Source organism: Strigops habroptila, chromosome 5 (assembly GCF_004027225.2).
Source record: "Strigops habroptila isolate Jane chromosome 5, bStrHab1.2.pri, whole genome shotgun sequence".
Taxonomy (NCBI): Eukaryota; Metazoa; Chordata; class Aves; order Psittaciformes; family Psittacidae; genus Strigops; species Strigops habroptila.
The window spans coordinates 65,121,747-65,143,429 of NC_044281.2; the positions used below are offsets into that span (position 1 = coordinate 65,121,747).

Sequence of the window (21,683 nt, forward strand, 5' to 3'; positions counted from 1 at the left end):
GGTTTAGGGTAAATTGGTTTTGAAAGCTTTAGTGGGGATGATTGTCATGTCTCCCAATCCTATTTCTAAATCAGTAGCTTATTCTACCTGCTTATGTGTGTGAGTTCTTACTTATGCGTTATGGGGACATTGCACAATGATCCCCATGTCATGGCGTGGGCACATGGAATTTTTGAATTAGCCAAGCAAGGAAGAAAATGATACGATTCTATTGCTGTTCCTGTGGGTAGATCTTCATACACGTGTATGGTTTTCAGAAGTCATGCATGCACACACAAGAAGATTGCATGGAGTGATACTGTTGATCAGAGCAGTTCTGTAAACAGCTCTATTTATTATAATATATTGCAAGAAGTTAGAAATATACTTTTTTTTTTTAAATGTATCACTTCATAGGAGGCAGTATGAACATTATTGGGTGGGGTTTTTAACCTATAAAGATTAAAGCTTCTAAAGATGGTTGTAGTCATCTGTTACATTCAGCATTAAAAGATAGTTACATTTGATATAGATACATGATTTATCGATTGCTTTTTAAAGATAATTAAAATTAAATGAGAAAATAATTTATGAACAATTATGTCTTCGTGCTGAAAAAGAATTTAAAGCTGCATTTACTTTTGATATCTGGTACTCCGTATTTAAGAATGTGGGAGAAGGTGCAGAATTACATGTTTTAAGCTTTTTAATGGAATCTTAATGAAAAGCATACAGTAGCAATATAAGAATTGAGAAACTGTATCTTTCACCACTAAGGGGCGCAAGAATTCAACCTCAGCTCGTGTATTAGATGCTCATTTCAAGTGCAGTTTCAGATGGTCCTTTAAAAAAAGGTGTGAATCTTTAATGCCTTTCTTTTGCTGTTTTAAGTGTAAATCAGTAATATAAATTGCTTTAATTAAATCTAATAAAGCATTAATACCTACCTGTCTGATAATTCATATTTAAAAAAGGAGAGCGGGTGCTTATTGTATCTATGACAATAATAGTTGTGATGAGAACCACTGCTGGTGGACTGCACTGTGTTTTGGGGTATGTTAAGAAGGGAACACAGGAATGGGTTACTCACATTTGATTGCTTTGTTTTCAATGTCTGTCTTCATAAGGTCATGGAGGGGAAGAAGGGTTCAGATGAGTGAAAGGAGCAGCATTACGTGTATATTGTAATAATTGTACATGTAATTCTGTAATGTAATTCTGGCATATTGTAATATAATTCTGGCAATTGTAATGTAATTCTGGTAAATGTAATTCTGGTAAATTCTGGCAATTGTAATGTATTTCTGGCATAATTGTAAATGCCATAATATTTCTCTCCTCTCCTCATCTCCCCTTCTTTCCTCTCTTCTCTTTTCCTCTTCTCTCTTTCTCCTCTCGTCTTCTCTCATAAGAGGTCATATTGGAGATTGCTGTTGTACCTCCTTAAATTTAAAATATAATCTTAATGGTGGTTAATGATGTAATAAATTGATAGTTTCAATAAATGGTTCCACAAAATGGGCATTTTCTTAATTAAAATCTTAAGGTAGAAGCCCTACTTTAAGTTTTATAAATCAGTGAATAGTAGGCACATGATTAGTTAAATTAAAAGCTTTTAAGCTGTTTAAAAAATATATTTGGCATGCCTTCCCAAGTACTTTTTCTCTACTTTCAAAGCATGAATAGTAAGGTATGGCATAACATTTTATAATAAATGGTATTTTAGGCAAAGGACCTAAAATATTTTCAGTAGGAAAATAGGAAGCATTGGGTAGAGGTGGATTAGGACTTTTTCAACAATATACAGAAAGAGTAAAGCTGAACATGTGGGTATATGTGCTATTTTCTACTTATTTGTATTTGTTGATTACATAGTGAAATACTCAAAGCAGCCCTATTATTTGGCAAAATAGGGTTTAATACCTGCAAATTCACCTGCTTTCCATTTTTTTTTCACTATTTCATTGAACTAACATTTCACTTTTAGCATAGTAGTGTCTCTCTTAGCCTATTTTATATATGCATAAATGCACATATAATATACTTTACCTTATTTAAACAAATGTTCTTCCAAACCTGTTTCCATTTATTCTTTCTCAGTAATTTCCTCCATGCAAAATGGGCAGGGTATCAATACCTGGATAGTGCACTGTGTAGCCATATACCAATCTGGTTTTTGTGTTCAAGTGTTAGCGTTGGAGTTGGTTTTACATTGCAGAACTGAAGTATTTGAGGACACTGCCAGTCCATTAGTTAGCAACTTAAGCAGAATGTTCTGAGGTTAATTGTTCACCAGTGGTGCTGCTTGTGAGCCTATTAATACATATCCTTATTGCCAGCTCTGCATACATATCAGTCTTCTGCAAAGGGAATATATGTATCTTCATTACTGCAATATTGGGAACCCAGTGGTGTGAACAACATTATGTGTAAATTGTTTTAAAATTAGTGTTGTATTTAACATAATAAACCCAAGGAAGCTTATAAAGCTGATGTATAATTTCTTACAGACTTGGATTTCCTTTTCTTAAAAGACAAGTAAAGTGTTTATGGCAAGTCATTAGAATACAAATTGTATGTCCAGTATATCAACTGAGCTAGGAAGGTAATAAGAACATGGGCATCTCAATTTTGTACCTACATGATACTTCACTGGTATTAAAGATGCATGTCTGAATCGCACCTCCTGATCCATCACCCTCTGCTAAGTAAGTAATCATATAGGCTATGGAATGTATTTTAGTGACATTCATTTCGTCGGAGTTCAGTATTAGGCTTACTATTTTATAACATATGCCTTCACCTACACATTGTAAAACACAGTTCAAGTTATGCTCTTTCTTTGCTAATATTCAGTACTAAACAATTATGATAGAATGCTTTGCATTATCTGCTATTGTTTCCTTAATCTAGATGTTACTTTTAGATTTGTGCTTTTTCGCTTAGAAAGAAATGGAAAATAAAAAGGAAAAACTGAGCAAAACTGAAAATAACAAGCCCAAACCTATGCATGTTAATCACTGAACCATGGTTTGCTGTTTTTGACTTCTTTAAAGGTCAGTTTTCCTGTGGAAATAAGCACTGTGATGAAAAAGAAGGTCTGAAGAGCTGGGAAGTGAATTTTGGTTACGTTGAACATGGTGAAAAGAGGAATGCACTTGTGAAATTAAGTAAGTCAGCCCTTCAAGGATATGTACATTTAAAAGAAGACACATACCTTGTGCTTTAAAAGCTGTTGAGTGAGACCCGATGATAATGATTATTGGTTCATACAGAATGGAAAATGCTGAATAGGAGATAATTTTGTTATAATAATTACAGGTAGTATGATGGTCCTGATTTAGAGAGAATGGCTATTATCATTATATATGACAAAGTTGTTACAGGTTGAACACTTCATGCTGTATGATCGGTGGTGCCATAAATTAGGATAACGGATTATAAAATGTTTTTTATTCAAGCATGTCTAGTTTTAATGGACAGTACTGTGTTGTAAGGAGGATTTTATCACCATACTTGCTTAATCAGTTAGGTGTCTGAGGATTCCTTAGGGCTTTGGACCAGACAACTTCTTGCACACGTTCAGCTCTACTGATTTTAGTTTCATGTTTTCTTCTAAAAATTCTAACTTTAATTATATCACTTCCTTTTCTATTCTTGCCTCCAGTGGGATTTTCTTATTCAATACTGTGTACATATTGATATGTTCATCAGATAATTAAACTTACCACAGTTTACACAGTTACTTGGCATAAGACAAGCTAATGGTGTATTTTCTTTTGTGCACTTTTGTGCACCATGTGGCAGCACTTGGTCTCTGGCAAAGCTCTAAGAGGCTTGCAGATCTTTGGTATAATTGTAGAACAATTTGGTCTGTCCATGAAGATCCATGCATGTAATAAGAACTGATAACTTTGTTATGAAGAGTTGCCAGTGCTATACCTGTGATCTTTCTCCAGATTTAGTAAAATCTGGGTTTGTACTTGGGTTTCCCAAGTCTTGGAAAGCAGATGCAGGGACTGTGAAAATGAAGACCTTAGGCCCACTGTAGGAGAGGATCGGGTTCAAGACCATATTAAGAACCTGAACGTGCACAAGTCCATGGGATTTCATGAAATCCATCCGCGGGTCCTGAAGGAGCTGGCGAATGAAGTTGCTAAACCACTGTCCATCATATTTGAAAAATCATGGCAGTCAGGTGAAGTTCCTGATGACTGGAAGAAGGGTAATATAACGCCCATTTTCAAGAAGGGGAAGGTGGAAGACCCAGGAAACTACAGACCAGTCAGTCTCACCTCTGGGCCTGGCAAAATCTTGGAGCAGATTCTCCTGGAAAACATGCTAAGGCACATGAAAAACAACAAGGTGGTTGGTGACAGCCAACATGACTTCACTAAGGGGAAATCCTGCCTGACCAATTTGGTGGCCTTCTATGATGGGGCCACAGAACTGATGGACAGGGGCAGAGCAGTTGACATCATCTACTTGGACTTGTGCAAAGCGTTCGACACTGTCCCGCATGACATCCTTGTCTCTAAATTGGAGAGACATCAATTTGATAGATGGACCACTTGGTGGATAAAGAACTGGCTCGATGGCGGCACGCAAAGAGTTGTGCTAAACGGCTCGATGTCCAGTTGGAAAACAGTAACGAGTGGTGTCCCTCAGGGATCAGTGTTGGGACCGGTCCTGTTCAACATCTTTGTCAGCGACAAGGACAGTGGGATTGAGTGCGCCCTCAGCAAGTTTGCCGACGACACCAAGCTGTGTGGTTCGGTTGATACGCTGGAGGGAAGGGATGCCATCCAGAGGGACCTTGACACGCTTGTGAGGTGGGCCGATGCCAACCTTATGAAGTTTAACCAAGCCAAGTGTAAGGTCCTACACCTGGGTCGGGGCAATCCCAGGCACTGCTACAGGTTGGGCAGAGAAGAGATTCAGAGCAGCCCTGCAGAGAAGGTCTTGGGGGTGTTGGTTGATGAGAAGCTTAACATGAGCCGGCAGTGTGCGCTTGCAGCCCAGAAAGCCAACCGCATCCTGGGCTGCATCAAAAGCAGCATGACCAGCAGGTTGAAGGAGGTGATCCTGCTCCTCTACTCTGCTCTCGTGAGACCCCACTTGGAGTACTGCGTACAGTTCTGGTGTCCTCAACATAAAAAGGACACAGAGCTGTTGGAGCGAGTCCAGGGGAGGGCCACGAGGATGATAAGAGGGCTGGAGCACCTCCCGTATGAAGACAGGCTGAGAGAGTTGGGGCTGTTCAGCCTGGAGAAGAGAAGGCTACGTGGAGACCTCATAGCAGCCTTCCAGTATCTGAAGGGGGCCTATAAGGATGCTGTGGAGGGACTCTTCCTTAGGGACTGTAGTGGTAGGACAAAGGGTAATGGCTTCAAACTTAAACAGGGGAAGTTTAGATTAGATATAAGGAAGAAGTTCTTTACAGTGAGGGTGGTGAGGCACTGGAACAGGTTGCCCAGGGAAGTTGTGAATGCTCCATCCCTGGCAGTGTTCAAGGCCAGGTTGGACAGAGCCTTGGGCAACATGGTTTAGTGCAAGATGTCCCTGCCCATGGCAGGGGGGTTGGAACTAGATGATCTTAAGATCCTTTCCAACCCTAACTGTTCTATGTTTCTATGTTTCTGTGTTTCTATGTACTGAACACTTACATCATGGTGTATTTCTCAACCCTGGCTGCAATTACATTGTAACCTTTGTTTTGAAGGAAAAGCTACGGAAATTGGAAGATAGTAGTTCTATCTAGTTTTGTATATGTATTAATGTTTTAATAATCATGCTTGTCAAATACATCGCTGTAATGTTCTCATTCTCTCTTTTTCAGGACTATGTCCAGAATGTTCCCACAAACTAAACTTTCATCACCGGTAATGAAATATTTTGAAAATATGTGGGTTGGATAGATTAAAGTTGTGATGAGCAGCAAACAGGGAGAAAGCTTCAGCCGGATGATAATGAGCTTCATTTATGCTGATTTCAGGTTCTGTTCTGGAGCTCTTACAACGCTACTGGCCTGCCACTGTTGGGAGTTAGATATTGGTGTGCTAATGAAAGTACAGAATCCCTCAAAATGGAAGAATCCCATCCCTACCCCCCCAAAAGTTTCCTTTCCTTAATTTCAGTCCACTGATTATTTTTCTTTTCTGAAAGTTTATGCAAAATACTGTCTTTCTTATTTTACCTCTTGCTGTGTTTTGAGAGCTGGAATGCTTTTTCTATTCTTAAAAATAGTGGGTTTATGTGTGAGTCAAGTGACTGTGCTTTGACATTTTGAATTTGAGTATTTGTTCTTTGAGAATCAGTTATTAATAGGAGAGAAAAATTGTAAATTTTGAACCTGCAAAATGTGTGCATTAAGATTTGATTTGATTTTTTGTTGTAATCTATAACCTTAGTGAATTCCACAACTGTTGGTACTCAGTTTTTATGATTTTTTTGAATCTTGATGTGGCATTAACTTAGTTGCACAGCTCAGTACTTAAGCCATACAGTTACCTGAAAAGCATAAACAGAAAGGGAAACCTTAGAAGTAGGAAACAATGATTTCTTTTCTAAAGTAACAGATCAAAGGTGCATCTAGATGGATATATCCAAGATAGTTAATTAATCCATTTCAAAAGTTAGTTCATATTCAATTTCATTAAAGCACTGTGTAGGCACATATTAAGACGAATTAACTAAATGAGATTACTTTGATTTGTTTGTCTTCTTTTTGGAAGTAAAATTGTAAACTCACTTAAATTCAGAATAAGCATGGTCAAACTTTCTCTTTGTCGCTTGCAGAGTAATACTTAACTTGGAAACAATTTTACTGACTTCTTTGTGCAAAGAAGCAGGAAAAAGTTAACCTGTGTTCATATGATAAGCCTATATAAGTAAGGCTGAAAATAAAGTACATGGGTTGTTGGTTCATAGCAGGTTCTTAGACTTGAGATTCTTCTGCCTCAGGTTTTGTTGCTATCAAATATGAAAACAAATTTTAAGACCTGTATTAACTGTGGTTTTTTTTCATTACATATATAAAAATAGTTTGCTGAAAGAAAAAATAAGGTTTCAGTATAAATAAGACTTTGGCATGTCATAAAATAATTTTCTGTTTTTAATCTTTGATTGCCAATTTACTGTTTTTGTTGCCTGCATCAGTGTCATTTTAGAAGCTTCATAATTCCTGTCCTATGTCTTCAGCTATAGACCTTTGGTGTTTCTAGAGCACTTCTCATTTTAACTAATTTTTTTTTCAGTTTAGTTATAGGTTTCAGAAAAAAATTACAAATATTTGACTGAATTAAGATTTACTGTTGCTTGAGACTACGTATTTTGAAGGTGTGCATTCATTTTTTTAAAGGAGGAAAGAAGTCAAAGCGCACAAGAAAAGAGGCAGAGCTGAACCAAACTCTAAAGAGCCAAAAATTAAGAAGACAAAATTATCTTCAGCAAAAAAGAAGTCCAAAAAAAGGACCCATAAAGGTAAATTTAAATTTTAAACATTTAATTTTTAAAAGCATTCAAATATGTTAGTTGAATCTGAGTTTTGCTATAGCTACATATATATAGAGCTATATGTGTATATATAGATATGTAACTTTCTTGATTGTAACACAGGTAGTCAGAAAGATACATTTCTTAGGTAACATTTCCTCGGTGCACAAAAAAGATGAATTTGGAGAAGAAAAAAAAAAAAGAGACATTTCTGGCATTTACAAAGAGGGAGAACCTTTTGAAAAACATGCATTGCAAGGAAAAATTGTCCAGGAATTGGACATTACATACCAGAAGGGGTTGTGAAGTATGTTATTCCTTGAGGCTTTGGGGTTGAAAGCCTTTTGGACACATTAGATAGCCTTTTTACACTACAGATCTCAGGTAGCATATTTGAGCTCCAACTGATGAACTTTGAACGCATGCAGAAAAAGTCTTTTTACTTTTTGCTTTCTTTGACTGTATGCTGTGTACATGCATGCCCACATGTTTGTGTAATGTATTGTGATAGAAGTACCCTTGTAAACAATTTAAGATAGCAGATAAGTTAACATACACTTACTATTTTTTAAATGGTGTTTCTTTCTAGATGAGGTTTCTTCAGAAGATTCAGATAATTCTGATAAAGGTAAAATATTTGAATATCTTCTGCATTTTATATTTTTGTAATAAATTCTATTATTTCATAGTCATTTTTCATTGGTCTTAGTTTTAATATTTTGTAAGATAAGAATGCTGTATGAAAACAAGCAGAGATGTGAAGGGTCAAAATAATTGCTTGCAAATTCTTGGAGAAAAACTGTAAGGAATTTTAAGAAGGAAATCTTTCAAGTTTAAGGAATAAATATGTGGGCAGATAACAGAACAGAAATAATCTGAAAAGAGTAGAGAGTGCAAAATAGGTACATTGTTAATAATTGCATGGGTTCGGGTATGCAAATATGTGCTGTGTAATTTGTGCTGTGTAAAGAAAGTACTTTTCTGATGTAACAATTACTGCATTTCCCTTGAGGGAACGATACTAATGTGTACTCTACTAAAATAAATCCTAGGCTTTAACTAAAGCTTTTCCAGCTACCACCTGTAGCACCTGTGGGTGGATGCACTGAGTCTCAGTGACTTGCTTCTGTATTTCAGTACTTCCAGTCCTGTTTCTTTTTTGATGAAACAAGCTCCACCTCCTGGTCGTGACAGTTCATGCTGCAGACTATCTAGAAGGGATTGTTTCTACTGATTGCTCTGCTGTGCTATACATTTTTAGGAATGTCCTCAGCTCTTAGCCTTTCCCAGTTAGATACAGGAAGACCTGAAGTGGTTTTCTTACACTTAGACCATATCCAAAGTCTGTCTTGCCAGGAAAACTCTATTGGAAGTTTGGGTTTTTAGGTCAGGGCATCTTTCTGATAACAAGATTTGGGTTTTTTTGTTATCATTCCTTCTGTATACTTACACTAAACAGTTATGCACTAATCCACGGTTTTTGACAGTTTCACTTGCAAGTCACAGTTGAAGTTGTCATTCAAGCAGAAGTAGTTGATTCATTTAATACCATGAGTTGAAACTGAAATTTAATTCTGGGTTTGTGATTACAAACATTTAATTTTAGGAACAAAGTGCTGTGCTGCTGCTTTGTCAAAGACCAGTGATTTGGCATGATTGTTTTTATATTTGGCCAAAATATTAGATCACGATAGCCAAGAGTCTTTTTGGTGTGTATTCAATAACGTTGGAAAATGTTTTCATTTTCACTTTATGCAAAGTACAGCTTTCTTCTTATTCTCATGGTTACAATTAAACGTTGCTCCTAGCAGTGTATCATCTAAATAAAAAAAAATAATTCTTAAAAACTTTATTTCATAAGCACTTTAAATTTTTTAACAGATTCAGATAACAGTGATGTACAAGATGGTCGTTCAGATGCTGACTTCTGGAAAGGTCCTCCACAAGAAGCAGATGAAAAATCACGGTGAGTTTGATGTAATAAACTTGTAGCTAGTAGAACATCCAGTGTCCATTCAGAACTGCAAAGGCAGAGATCTTTCCTGTGTGTTTTAGCGAATATACTGACATTTAAAATTATGTCAAATCTCTTTCCATGTAGCGAACCTAAGAATGTGTTTTTAAACGGGAGACAAATCTGGGAGAGAACTTTTGTCAATCCACTACCATACCACTGCTGTCTTACCCCTTACTATACTGTTAATTATCTTGGAAGTAAATCCCAACGGTTAACTCATTTCTATTGCACAAATAGGAAAATGTAAAGGGTACTGGAATGTAGTGAATAAGTCAAACTGATCCATACCAGCAACAAATTCTAATCAGAAGTCTGCCAAATCTTTTTCAAACAAATATTATCTCCTAGGTACAGATTCAAAGCGGAACTTTCTTTCATGGTTTTTTCTTTTTTTTTTTTTTCTTTTTTTTTTTTTCTTTTTTTTCCTTTAACAGGGAGGAGGAGTTTGATGAGTATTTTCAAGACTTATTTCTCTGAAACTAGAGATGGATGTAGGCTGATTTTCTTCATGGGTTGCCAAGATGAAAGTCTGGAAATTCGGTCATAAGTAGGGACCAGAGACCTTTTTCTGCCAGCATACCTTTTCTACGGTCACTCGTACGGACCATTTGGATAGATTATCTCTGTAGAAAGAAGGCTTCAGGTCTAAAAACTTTCTTTTTTTTGTGGTAGGCTGTATATTCATGAGATAAACAATTTTTTCAGCTCAGTGCAGAAGATACATGACACCCAAACTTAAAAATAGAGAGGGTGTAAATAAATGAGAATATAGTTTATTGATGTTACATCACAGAAGTTGGTTGCTTTTTACTTTGTCCCAAACTTCAGTTATTGCCAGATTTTTGTGAAGGGGCGTTTTGGAAGATCCTGTTACTAGTTTAAAGCCATACACTTTAATATATTCATATTTCTAATTTATTAAACAAGAGTTAATAGTGTTAAATTTATTGGTCATGTAGATGTTATTAGTAAGGTATTAGTCTTTGTAAGTATTTTCAAATGTGGTTGGAGGCCAGTTTTTATCAAATATGTATTTTGCTTGAATTAAATGAAGTATATCTGAAATGTCTCCCCTAATCCTTAAAAAAAATTTAGTTCATTGTGACCTTGTTTTAAATTTTAGTTATAAAGTGATGTGGCTGATAATTCCACTTACAAAAACCTGGTTGATTGGTGAAATTTTTGATGTAAAAAATAAAGCATGTGGCTTTCCACTGGAGATGTACATGTGACTTTTATGTTATCTGTGATTTCCAATCTTCTTAACATTGATTGAACATTAATCTTTCTTTAAAGTGTAATCCTAAATATACAAGTAAAAAACATATATTGCTTGAGAAACTTACCGTATTCGTCTTCCTCTTCAAATTGCAACACAGCTTTAAACATTCTTTAGTTTATGTTTCCAAAGAAATGCACATGAATAGTTACAGTGGCTATTTTCGTTGTTGGATGAAAATTACTTTGGATATAAAGGACAAACTTTTTTAAATGTTTTTTAATTAAATGTTCGTGTTAAACTGAGGAAAGTTAATGTTGTATAAAATGTATTTTTGATAAGTACTTGTCACTGTAGATATATTTATAGAAAGTATTTATAGTAAGTGTTTGATGTGGAAAATGTAACAGCAGAGATGGTTGCAGTGTATTTATGAACATTTTACATGCATTCGTGAATAAGTTGAGAACTCTATTTACAAGTATTACTTAACATAGTTACATTTTAAACAGTTTGTACTTACATAATAGATAACAGTACAAGGACGTATTTAGGGCGTCCTCGAGTAAGAAATAAACGTAGCCTTGCATGAAGGCTTCTTTAGGTAAGAAGGTGGATTTAAAGGTTAATTCTCTGTCGTGTTGCAGGCTTGGTTGAGAGTCAAATCCAATCTGCAGCAATCTACTTACATCTATGCAACTTGCCCAAAAGGGCTTTTGCCAAATGTGTTGCTATATTTGTGGCCTCAAGTATTGCATACTAAGTATGTGTTCTGGATAACTAACTCCTCTTTGGGTCTTTAAAATGCAGTTATAAAAAGGTACAGTATGCATATTAAATACATAGTTTAATACAGTTGGAATAAAATTACATGATCAAACAACCTTGAAATAGCTTTCTTCAGTGTCTGCATTTAATACAGAAAATAATACATGATACCCAGTTTTATGTCATAACTAAGTTTGCATAGAATGTTTGGCCCAATTATAAATAAGGATGTAATAAGCGTGTGTGTGGGGTAGATTCCTTTCATTTTGGGTGGTGGCTGCACAAAGTATCTATGTTCGTAGACCGTTCTTAGGAAAGTATATAATATGGCAAATCGTTCATTCTCCCTTCTCTGTGGATGCTGAGGGCCCTCGAAGAAAATAAAGATATGAGTCTGCTTTTTTTTAAAGGGGGAAGAAAAGTGGCAGGATTGAGTCTTCACATCAAACTTCTTTGTTGTAGGAATTACATTTGGCATCTGTCTCCTCTTAGATTTGGAACTGGTTCCAGTGAATGCTCAGATCCATCCATAATATACTAGCCATTTTCCTTCTTCTGCAGGAGGAGCTGGCTTTGTGGAACCTGAGTAGAAGGTATGGAGCTGACTCTTGTCATTCTTCAAGAACAGGAGGTTTTGGTAGGGAGATGGTTGTTTATGAAGAACTAATTTGTGTGCAGTCTGTCATCTTGGTTGTAAGAAGGGAGGTGATATGAATTTTGATGTGCTCTACTTCTGCTCTCCTCTCCCTCCCAAGATTGAATTGGTGCCAGTTCATTGGGTTTTGAATAATCTACTGCATTTTTAAAAAGGTGCATTGGAAGTGCACGCGTCTTTTAAAACGTTTTTGACTAGATCCTGCTGTAGATATACTGCATAGGTATGTTAGTAAGCTCTTGTATGCAAAGCATAATGTTTACTGACTGCCTTTTTAGATTTTTACAATAAAAGGTGGTCAGTTTAGGAATTGTGGGCAGAGACACTTGCATATGGGCAAAAGAGTGTTTTCTCTGAGCGATGGCTACAATTTAGAGTTTTATTCTTGGTGGTTTTGAAAAAATACTGTGTACTGTGGGCCTGCTTTTTGTAGATATGAGCCAGGGAACTGTGTTGAGCATTCCTGAAGTGAAGGTGATGTTTACTGTAGAACTTTAGTATTGAGAATGAAGGAAAAGAACACTGTTCCAGATTAAGGAAATACACATAATATAAAAATCTAAATGTACAAGTTCACGAAAATGGCAATTTTTTGTTTGAATTGTACATGTAAGACTTCAATCAGTAATTTCATATAAGATCTGTCAAAATTATTCGTATTTTTTCTGGACAGTGTGCAGAAGTTACATATTTTAATAAAAATATTGTATATAAATTGAGTGACATGAAAAAATATCTAAAGCGCACAGTTAACTCATTTTGCACCATTATTTTTTCTTTTCCAGTTTTAATGGTAACTGTTTACTACAATTTAAAATTATTTCCAACAAATGGTGGGTATTAAAGAGGGTTGTTAAGAGATTGACCTATACTATTCTATGCAAAGCAGAAATCCACTGGGGCTCACTGAAGTTCTTTCTAGATGTCTTTTCTGTAGCCGAAAGAGTGTCTGAGACAAACAATTACAAAATTATACATGTTTTGGATTTTCCATCCTCTCCACTTCCGCCACCACCTCCAGCGTCATTTTCAGCTAAAAAACAGAGAAGGAAAGTAAAGTGAGTATTTTCTGTTATTTTTAGCTGCTCTAATTTCTTGTAAAAAGATGTTGCTTTTGTAATATCCATATTATGTGTTTTTGACCTTCTGAAAATTGAATGTGATTTCACTACTTGTCTGGGAAAATGGAAGATGAAACAATAACACATGCTACATATACATATGTGCATATAGTGTAGCAGTTGATATCAACATTTCTTAAAGGACCAAACACGCACTGAACCACTCTTACTGGAAAGTTTCAGTAGTTAATATATATGTGTCCCACGCATACAAAACTGAGATATGCAAGCCATGCAAAAGAAATAAACTCATGATCAATATAATCTGTGAATCTACTATTGAAGCAGATGACACAAAAACTTTAATTTGACCTAATTGTATAAACCTTTATCCACCCCTGCATGAATCCCTTTGTAATTACCAATTGAGAGAGACCCTTCTTATGTTCGTCATCTGTAGCTACCGATTCTTTTACTGTCTCTCTCAAATGATTCCACAGGTGTTCTTTGGTCATAGTTAAGATTCTTTCAATGTAATAACTTGCGTTTCCAGGTTCATTTAAGTTAAGATACCAATATTAGAATTAAAACTTACATTTGAAAGCTGTGGGTCACCATGTTACTAGGTCATTTTCGACCCTTTCCACCTGCATTGAAACATGTCACATAATCAGTGTCCTACCCTCTGTAATTTGTGGATATAATCAACACTATGTTACTAACTACATATTATATTTTCTTAGTTTAATACTGTATTCTGTTTTAGTTTCTATTCTGAACTTTCCACTGTAGTGGTTCAGCAAATATGTATATTTTGTTTTCTGTCTACTGAATGGCTAAGAATAGCCAGGTCAGTGTGATCTAGAGAAACCACTGTGGTTCAGCCTGTATCAAATTATTGTTTGTATGAACTGACTTAACAAACCCATATATTTACATGGCATTGATTTGACAGTGTCAGATCTGTTCTTCACAAATGTGCATGGCCTCATTCACTCCAGTGCATGTGTAAAAAGATTCAAAATAATTCACTTACATTTTGTGATACCAGTTATAATATGCAAAGGCCAGATCAGTCTGTCAGTGCTTGGCTGTGTAAGGTTCCTTGTGGGAAAATACTTCTTAAGTCAACTACTAGGAGATTCCAAAATACCAGTGATGTAAGATGGTCCTAGCTTCAAATGAGAGTAGAAATACCTGACTCTCCTAAATGTATAATTTAATTTTAATTTAAGAAGCTTATGCTTAAGGGCATAGGATGTGACTTCGGTAACTATACTTTTTGCCAAGAAAGCGAATGTAAAGAGGTTTATGTGTAGGTCCCAGGTGTTTTGTGTTTTGTTTTGCTGGTATTTCTGTGAAATTCAGATGCTTAGATTCCAGTGTAAGGAAGGAGTACTTTGTTCATATTCACAACCAGCTAGTTCTCAGCAATAAATTAAATAAATAAGATTATATGATTACTTGCAAAAAAAAAAAAAAAGTCTTTAAAAATAAATTTGGGAGACAACGGGTGGGCATAATTTCTGTGAAAGTGTGTATAAGTGGTATCACAGTGTGAACAGGCCAAAATACTTCTTGTAAATTTATTACAATAACAGTATTTGACCCTTTTTATTAAACTTCTCATTTGAAAATCTACTTTGATAAAATTACATAACTTTAAAAATTACTGTAACCACTTTGCTACAACATTTTTTTAAAATTTTAGCCTAGTGTAATTTATTTTAGGAGCCAATAAGTCTCTAGTTCCACTTCACATTCTGACATTAAATTGATGGGTGGCCTTGAGTAGCCTTGCTTTTGTGTGAAATGTGAAAAATACTCACCTACTGCCCACAGACACTGATTAACAAATTATTCAGTACTCATTTATGTTTTAAAGATATGAAACACACACTTAGAATAAACTAACTTTTCTTCTCCAAACTAGCTGACAATAAATCATTCTACAGTAAACCCATGAGGTTTTGTTTTAATCTCTGAACCTTTTCAGTCATAGCTGATTGGCAGAGCTGTTGACTTGCTCTTCCACATGAAATACAGAATAAAAATAACTGACTTACTTCACTCTTACACTTGAGTGATAGGTTCTCAGTTCCTATAAAATCAGTTTCTTTTCTAGGTTATCTTAACCCGGAACCATATTTTAAATTTTAAGACTTGAGCTATCCTAGGAAGATCAGTGTTAAATTTGTAATATGAGAGAGTCTATTTCAGCCAAGAAACTGAATGTAGGGAACTAGAGCCAAAAGCTTTATCTTGAATTTGGAAGAGAGGCTGGGATTTGCAGTGCTTTTTTATGCTGCAAATGATCACTACCCATTCCCATCTCTTTTCCTTATGCTTTTCGTTTTCAACTTAAAAGCAGTTGAATACATTCGGGGCTGATGCCACGCAGAATTTATATGTCTCTAGTATTTCAGGTGATTGCAGCATTCATAAGTAATTGTTTAATTACATTCAGTTATAAGTCTTAAAAAATTTTACTTCACTTTTGCAATGGTCCTATTTTCTGTAATTCTGCAGTTTGTAAAATGAGGTCAGTGGATTTGTGTAATCTTTAAAGGTTACTCCTCTTCCAAGTAAAGGTAGAGCTAATTGGCTAATTCAGAACTTGCATGCCATTACTATAAAGTTTAACAGAATATTGCACAAGTGCACTACATGAGTGAATTTGAAAGAGAGAGAATATGTTGACTGCCTTACAAATATATATAAATGAAAACCTTAGAAGCTACTTAACCTTTTTTTGCAGCTGCTGCTTCTTCCTTTTTCTTTTGTTCCTCAATGACCTTCATCTTCTCTTCGTATTCATCAGCTCGTGTTTTCCATTCAACCCTGTTGTTTTGAAGACCATCAAACATAGGTGTAATTTCCTTGTGAAACCTTGAGAATTCCTGTACAAGCAATTTAAATTAGTAAATTAGAAACCTGTAACACTGATGATTTGTAAAGTCTGGATTTTTGAAATACTGCTGCTTTACAGAGAGAACATTTAATTTTTTTTCTTAACTCTAATTCAGTATATATGCTAGATTAACTGATTTTATTTGATTTCACATTTTTTTCAAGCACTTGTTCTATCTCTGGTAGTGGCTTTTCTGTAGAAGAGAAAAAATTATAAAAGAACTAGTGTGAGTACCAGCTGGTGCACATTTGAAAGCATGTTCTTGCTCATTCCGTGGTGGCATATTATTCGAAATACCATGTTGAGATAATAATGCCCTTTTGTGCACATAGAAAGATCTGAATTACATACTGCACGTTTTAGTATCTTCCCTAATCCCACATTTGATAGTCTGATACATGTGATACAGCTATAAGTATGATGCATGATATTTTATCGTATGATTATCAGAATATAATAAAAATGTCTAGTATCCTGTAGTAGATTCCAAGCAGATGAAGTTGTATCTGAAGATGTTAAAGTATAACATGTCACTTTTCTGTGTGACATTATGGGATAATACTAAAAGCTAGAGAGGAATTAATAATGTAGACATTTCAGTGCCTTACAGAAGGTACAGAATATCTGTATTTCCACAATATTACGGGTTTCCTATTCCCTTTGCTGTGTCATTAACAGCTTTCTGTAACCATCCGCATGTTGCATACTTAGGTTAAATGGGACTGTGAAGAATCAGACTGGGCTTTCTAACTGAGTCTTTCAAAGCAGTAACAAAACCTCAGAGCCCTCAAGTTTCACTGAGATATTCACTTTTTATGAATTTGCTTCACATCTCTTGAATTTGCTTTGTGGAAGCAATTCTTCTTTGTAACAAAAGACTGAAATATTGTGGTGGTTGTGACAGTTGTTTACCCTGTGACCAAAAGCCCTGCTGCTTTCTTGAGATTTTCACCTGTAACAGTCTGTCACTAACTGGGCCATCAGAAGTGCTGCAGTGGGAAAACAAAAAAACCCAAGTATTCTTACCTTGTACACAAATGTACACACAAAATCTATGAAACCAACTTGGAGCTTAGGAAGTTCATCTCCTTTGTTTCTGTCCATCATAGGCTAGAACAGAATAGTGGTAATTCAGATTACATAGTTATCATGCTTTTTGGTTTAATGATCTAGTAGGCAACATGGCCTATTATCTAATCAATGTTTTAATAGCAGTTAATGTTGCTTAACACAGTTAAATTATTTAGTACTTACAATTGGTTGTTGCTGTAGCACAGTTCGTTCCAGGTCACCTTGCTCCCAAAATTCGTTTGCAACCATGAGGGCAACCTGATAAGCACAGTTCAGTGGAAGTGTCAGCAGAAAGCAGTACATTTAAATTAATAAATAGAAGAAACAAGCTTTGCAGAAAATGTGAAAATGTTGACCGAGAACTGGTATATTACTTTTTACTACTTAACTATTATTGCCAGCTTCCCTTCCACAAAGAGAGAGCTGATTTCTTGCTAGCTGCGTTATCTCTGAGTAGTTTAAAAACTTCTCCAGAAATAGGAAGTTTGGTCAAGCACAGTAGAATTCCACTGTTTAATTCCCATAGAGATAGTCAAGTGCTTCTTTCAAAAATTACAGATACCCTCTGGTGTACTTAAGGCTTTTTCCAGTAAATTATCTCTGCCAATATTATGGTGCATGCTGAGTATATGATAGATCATTGTCAACTGGAACAAGACAGTATTAGCAACATAGCAGTCTTCTAGTACTTGTAATGTGTATTAGTTAAAAGGCTTCACAAGCATCTTAGAGTTGTGTTTTGATTGTATATTGTTAAAACCTATTCCTGTAAGGCTGAGTGATGAGTGTGATGGTCAAAAAGTACCAGAGTACTTGAAGTACTTATGTACAAAGCAGTGTCACGCTGTATAACAGAATTTATTTTTAGCGTGTTTAAGCTGCTTTGCAAAGGCACCAAGATCTACAGAATAGACACAATTCAAATCATACTGTTGTTAAATCTGTACCTTAAAAATATCTGGAAAATAGCGAAAGTTGGATAGCACAAAAATAGCTCAGTGATATTTAAGGGTAGCTAGACAACTGACAGAATCAGGGATGCCAGTTTTAGCTGAAGGACAAGTAGAGAAGGGTGGATCAACTGCAGAGTGGTTGGGGATAGGCATCATGGCATCCTTACACTCTCAGTGACAGAAAAATAGAGGTGGTTTTCTGGAAACACAGTTGCATGCAGATATTAAATGTCAGCTGATAACAAGTAATTTATTTTTTATGATTATGCACCAAATAGGCAGTAAGATAAATGGAAATGCAGTATTGGCTATTCAAAAAGTACCTACCTTACTTTGCACTTCCCAAGGCTTGGTTATTGCAGACAGATCACATCCAGTCATCATCATAGCCCTTTGAAAACATACAACAGGAATATAGTTAGGATGGTAATACGAAAAAAGAGGTCTAGATTTTTTTATTTTTTTTTAAGGTATTTAAATATCTAAGATGTAGATGGATGCACATTTTGCACATTCTGAGATCTATTTCTAATTTAAAATTATTGTTATGCTCATTATTGGACAATAACACCACGTATTAATGTATATGTTTAGATGCCCAAATTCTTTTAAAATTTGGTCTAGATAACTGAATGAAGAGTAAAATATTAACCACCTACATGATGACTTCTTTTTTGGTTGGGTCAATAGATATATATTTGATTGCCTCATCTTCTGTTTCCATTTTTTCAATTGCATCCACAATCTTTTGAAACATAGTTCTTTTCCTGTTAAAACATTCCAATAAACCATATATTAGTGAACAAAAGTTCCTGCATTAAAAATGGAAGTAGAAAACCATATTTCTGATACTTATGCTTTTTCGAAGTAGCATCCTAAGAACAGTGGTACCAAAGTGACACGTTCTTGCAGTTGAACTCAAACTTTTCAGGTAACCTAGCACATTTAGATTTTTCTATATACTACTGACATGTAAAGTATTATGTCAGAATTCATGATGAAGAAACAAATTACTAATTTCCTAACTCTTCATATTAAACTATTTGAGGTGACATTCATATTTCTTTAGTATTACATGTTTGTTGCTTCCTCTAACATAATAAATTGAGAAAAGTGAAGCAAATACTAATAAATGTTATTCGACTCCCTTACCTTAAAAATCCAAAGAAGTGCAAAGACCTGACTGAGAAGAACTTTCAAAAACGTAGATGTGTCTTGGTATTGCTTAATAGATCTTCTGACTTGCATTTAGTGTTAATTAAATAATGGAATTACTCTTCATTAAAATTTAATAACTATTGTTGAATAACTTACTGAATTGTTTCCTGTCTCCTGAGTTTAAATTGTCTCAGTCATAAGACAATTAGAACAAACCAAAACGCTCCAAATACCTTTAAGGAAAATACCCATTATAAAAGTACAGTAAGTCAGTAACTTAGGAATAGGATGGATGATTTGATATTTGGAGGTTTTGGCATCTTTAGCACTGGGATCGGTTGATGTCTGCAGTTTTGTTTTTAAACCAGCATCTTAATTTCCATCTCATAAGCATACTCCTCTTTAGTATGAGTAATCGTAGTATGGTACGCTAAATATCACACATGCACAGTTAAGCTACAGAATCCACACTTGTGAAATACAGTATTTGCTGTAACTAAAAGCATATTTGAATGATCTTCTGCATGTATACTAAGTGTTATATACGTTTATGTGTTCTCTAATTTGAAAGCTTATAATGAATCTAAAAATATCTTGGTTTTTTACAAGAATTAGACTTACAGTGTTAAATATAGCTCTGTACATATAAATAACTAAGAACTACAGTTATAAATTCTATAGGATTGACTTTTTTTCAGTAGGAAGTTATACAGAATTTTGTACTTACTTGAAATACAAAGCCAAGTCAGTTGCTATTATTGCAACTTCAAATAAGTGTAAAACGGTTTCAAACTGGTGCTTATTCAGGTTCTGGAAGATGTTTAAACTCTGCAAGATGGAAAGTTTACTGATTCAGTTCCTTTTATAACACTGTCTTTGGTTTGCACTAGTTGTCTTGTGGAATAGTGTAACAAAATTGGCCAACTGCATTCCCTAAATTAAAATAATGCTACAAATGAAAAATCAGTCTGTTGGTAAAGATGGCCCTTATTCATTGCTAATAAATGGCTAAATAAACTGTGTGACTGGTAGGTGGATCTAAGAGGCTGCCCCCAGAGGCTGCACAAATAAATCCACAGTGACCGATACAGTTGTAAGTCCTGCTATTGCCAAATACAAATTAAAACCAAGGAAACTACCTGTATTCTGTGTAATTAGTAAAGAAATGGCAGTTCTTCATAATTTCTTTACAGTTCACGTTCCATAAACCTGAACTTTTTTTCCGAGACTTTTTAAAGCTTCACAGTAGAAACCTTTTCGTCCTGTTAGCCTGGGCTGGCACAATTGCCTGCAGCGGTATTAGGGGTCTAGCATAGTAAGTGCAATGTCCTTCTCCTCAGGCAAAGGGAATGAGAGCATCGCACAGTATTTTTCTCAGTGTCCTGGTTTTCCTTCCTTCTTTAACTAAGGGGTGATAAGTGGGAGAGCATGGGGCACAGCAATGCCACTGTTGAGAGCCTCCAGAGGTCTGGAAACTGCTCCTGCAAAGAACAGGAGTTAGTCCCTGGCATCACCTTTGAAAACATACATTGCCATCAATAAAGATGAAGGTGGTTTGGGTTGTTTTAAGTCATAAATCTTCTGGGGGTTTATGATCATTGTGCTGCTGGTTAGTGTAAGGATTTATTCTGTGACCTCATGAGGTTAGGAAATAGCAACACCACAGGGATTAGGAAATGAAAAACGAGGGTGGAAATGGCTGCCTGCCACGCTGCTGCAAACAAGTGGGATGGAAGTGGCAAATGTGTTCAAGCCTTGCCTGTTAAACTTCCTATTTCCCCACAAAACATGTAGTAACGAGTTGTAAATAGTCTCTTCCCTTGCAGCCAGGACAGAGCCAGGTGCCGCTGAGGGAAGCATGGCTGACCCCCACTGCAGGAGCAGGGCTCTGGGGACAGAGGGCCCTGGCAGGCTGCGCTGCTGCCGTTTCGTTGAGCCTGAGGAGGCTGCAGTGGGGAGCCTTATCCCTGCGGTTGCTGGGGACGGGCAGCTGAGGATGCCTGCCTGATTCAGGGAAGATTGGTAATGGGAGCTGCAGCAGAGCCTCGTGATACCATAACAAGGTCAGGTCTGTGTGGGGTCTGGCCTGGGGATAAAGGGGACCTTCCACAGACAGCTCTATCCCTGTGTTCCTCAGCTGCCAGAGCTAGCAGCTGAACTCAGACCTCATGAACTAGGGGTGGTGGTTTAATGATAACGTTTTGTAAGTATGTATTGTGTTTTCTGCTTTGGTTTCGACATCAACTGTTTTGTGAAAGTGGAAAGAACCTGAGGAGTGAGGCCTTTCTATCTTGAGTCCATTTCTGGTGGAATTACTGATGTTTGTCTAAGAGTGGACAATGCGTAAGAATTTGGCTTAAACTTCAAATTTTAGCATACTTTCTTAATCTGGACCTA

The 21,683-nt window shown here is 35.9% G+C and overlaps 2 protein-coding genes across 2 annotated transcripts in view; one reads left to right on the forward strand and one right to left on the reverse strand.

Annotated features, from left to right (window-relative positions):
* LOC115609141 (protein FRA10AC1) overlaps window positions 1-12,451 on the forward strand; it is a 29,079-nt gene extending 16,628 nt beyond the window's left edge. Inside the window, exons 9-14 of the mRNA XM_030488982.1 lie at window positions 3,036-3,149; window positions 5,819-5,861; window positions 7,340-7,461; window positions 8,063-8,101; window positions 9,355-9,439; window positions 9,925-12,451. Of these exons, the coding sequence (XP_030344842.1) occupies window positions 3,036-3,149; window positions 5,819-5,861; window positions 7,340-7,461; window positions 8,063-8,101; window positions 9,355-9,439; window positions 9,925-9,967 (446 nt within the window). The 3' untranslated portion in view covers window positions 9,968-12,451. The remainder of the gene's footprint in view (window positions 1-3,035; window positions 3,150-5,818; window positions 5,862-7,339; window positions 7,462-8,062; window positions 8,102-9,354; window positions 9,440-9,924) is intronic.
* PDE6C (phosphodiesterase 6C) overlaps window positions 11,543-21,683 on the reverse strand; it is a 31,312-nt gene continuing 21,171 nt past the window's right edge. Inside the window, exons 16-22 of the mRNA XM_030488973.1 lie at window positions 20,014-20,114; window positions 18,788-18,895; window positions 18,456-18,519; window positions 17,359-17,433; window positions 17,131-17,214; window positions 15,940-16,093; window positions 11,543-13,165 (exon numbers count right to left, since the gene is read on the reverse strand). Of these exons, the coding sequence (XP_030344833.1) occupies window positions 13,095-13,165; window positions 15,940-16,093; window positions 17,131-17,214; window positions 17,359-17,433; window positions 18,456-18,519; window positions 18,788-18,895; window positions 20,014-20,114 (657 nt within the window). The 3' untranslated portion in view covers window positions 11,543-13,094. The remainder of the gene's footprint in view (window positions 13,166-15,939; window positions 16,094-17,130; window positions 17,215-17,358; window positions 17,434-18,455; window positions 18,520-18,787; window positions 18,896-20,013; window positions 20,115-21,683) is intronic.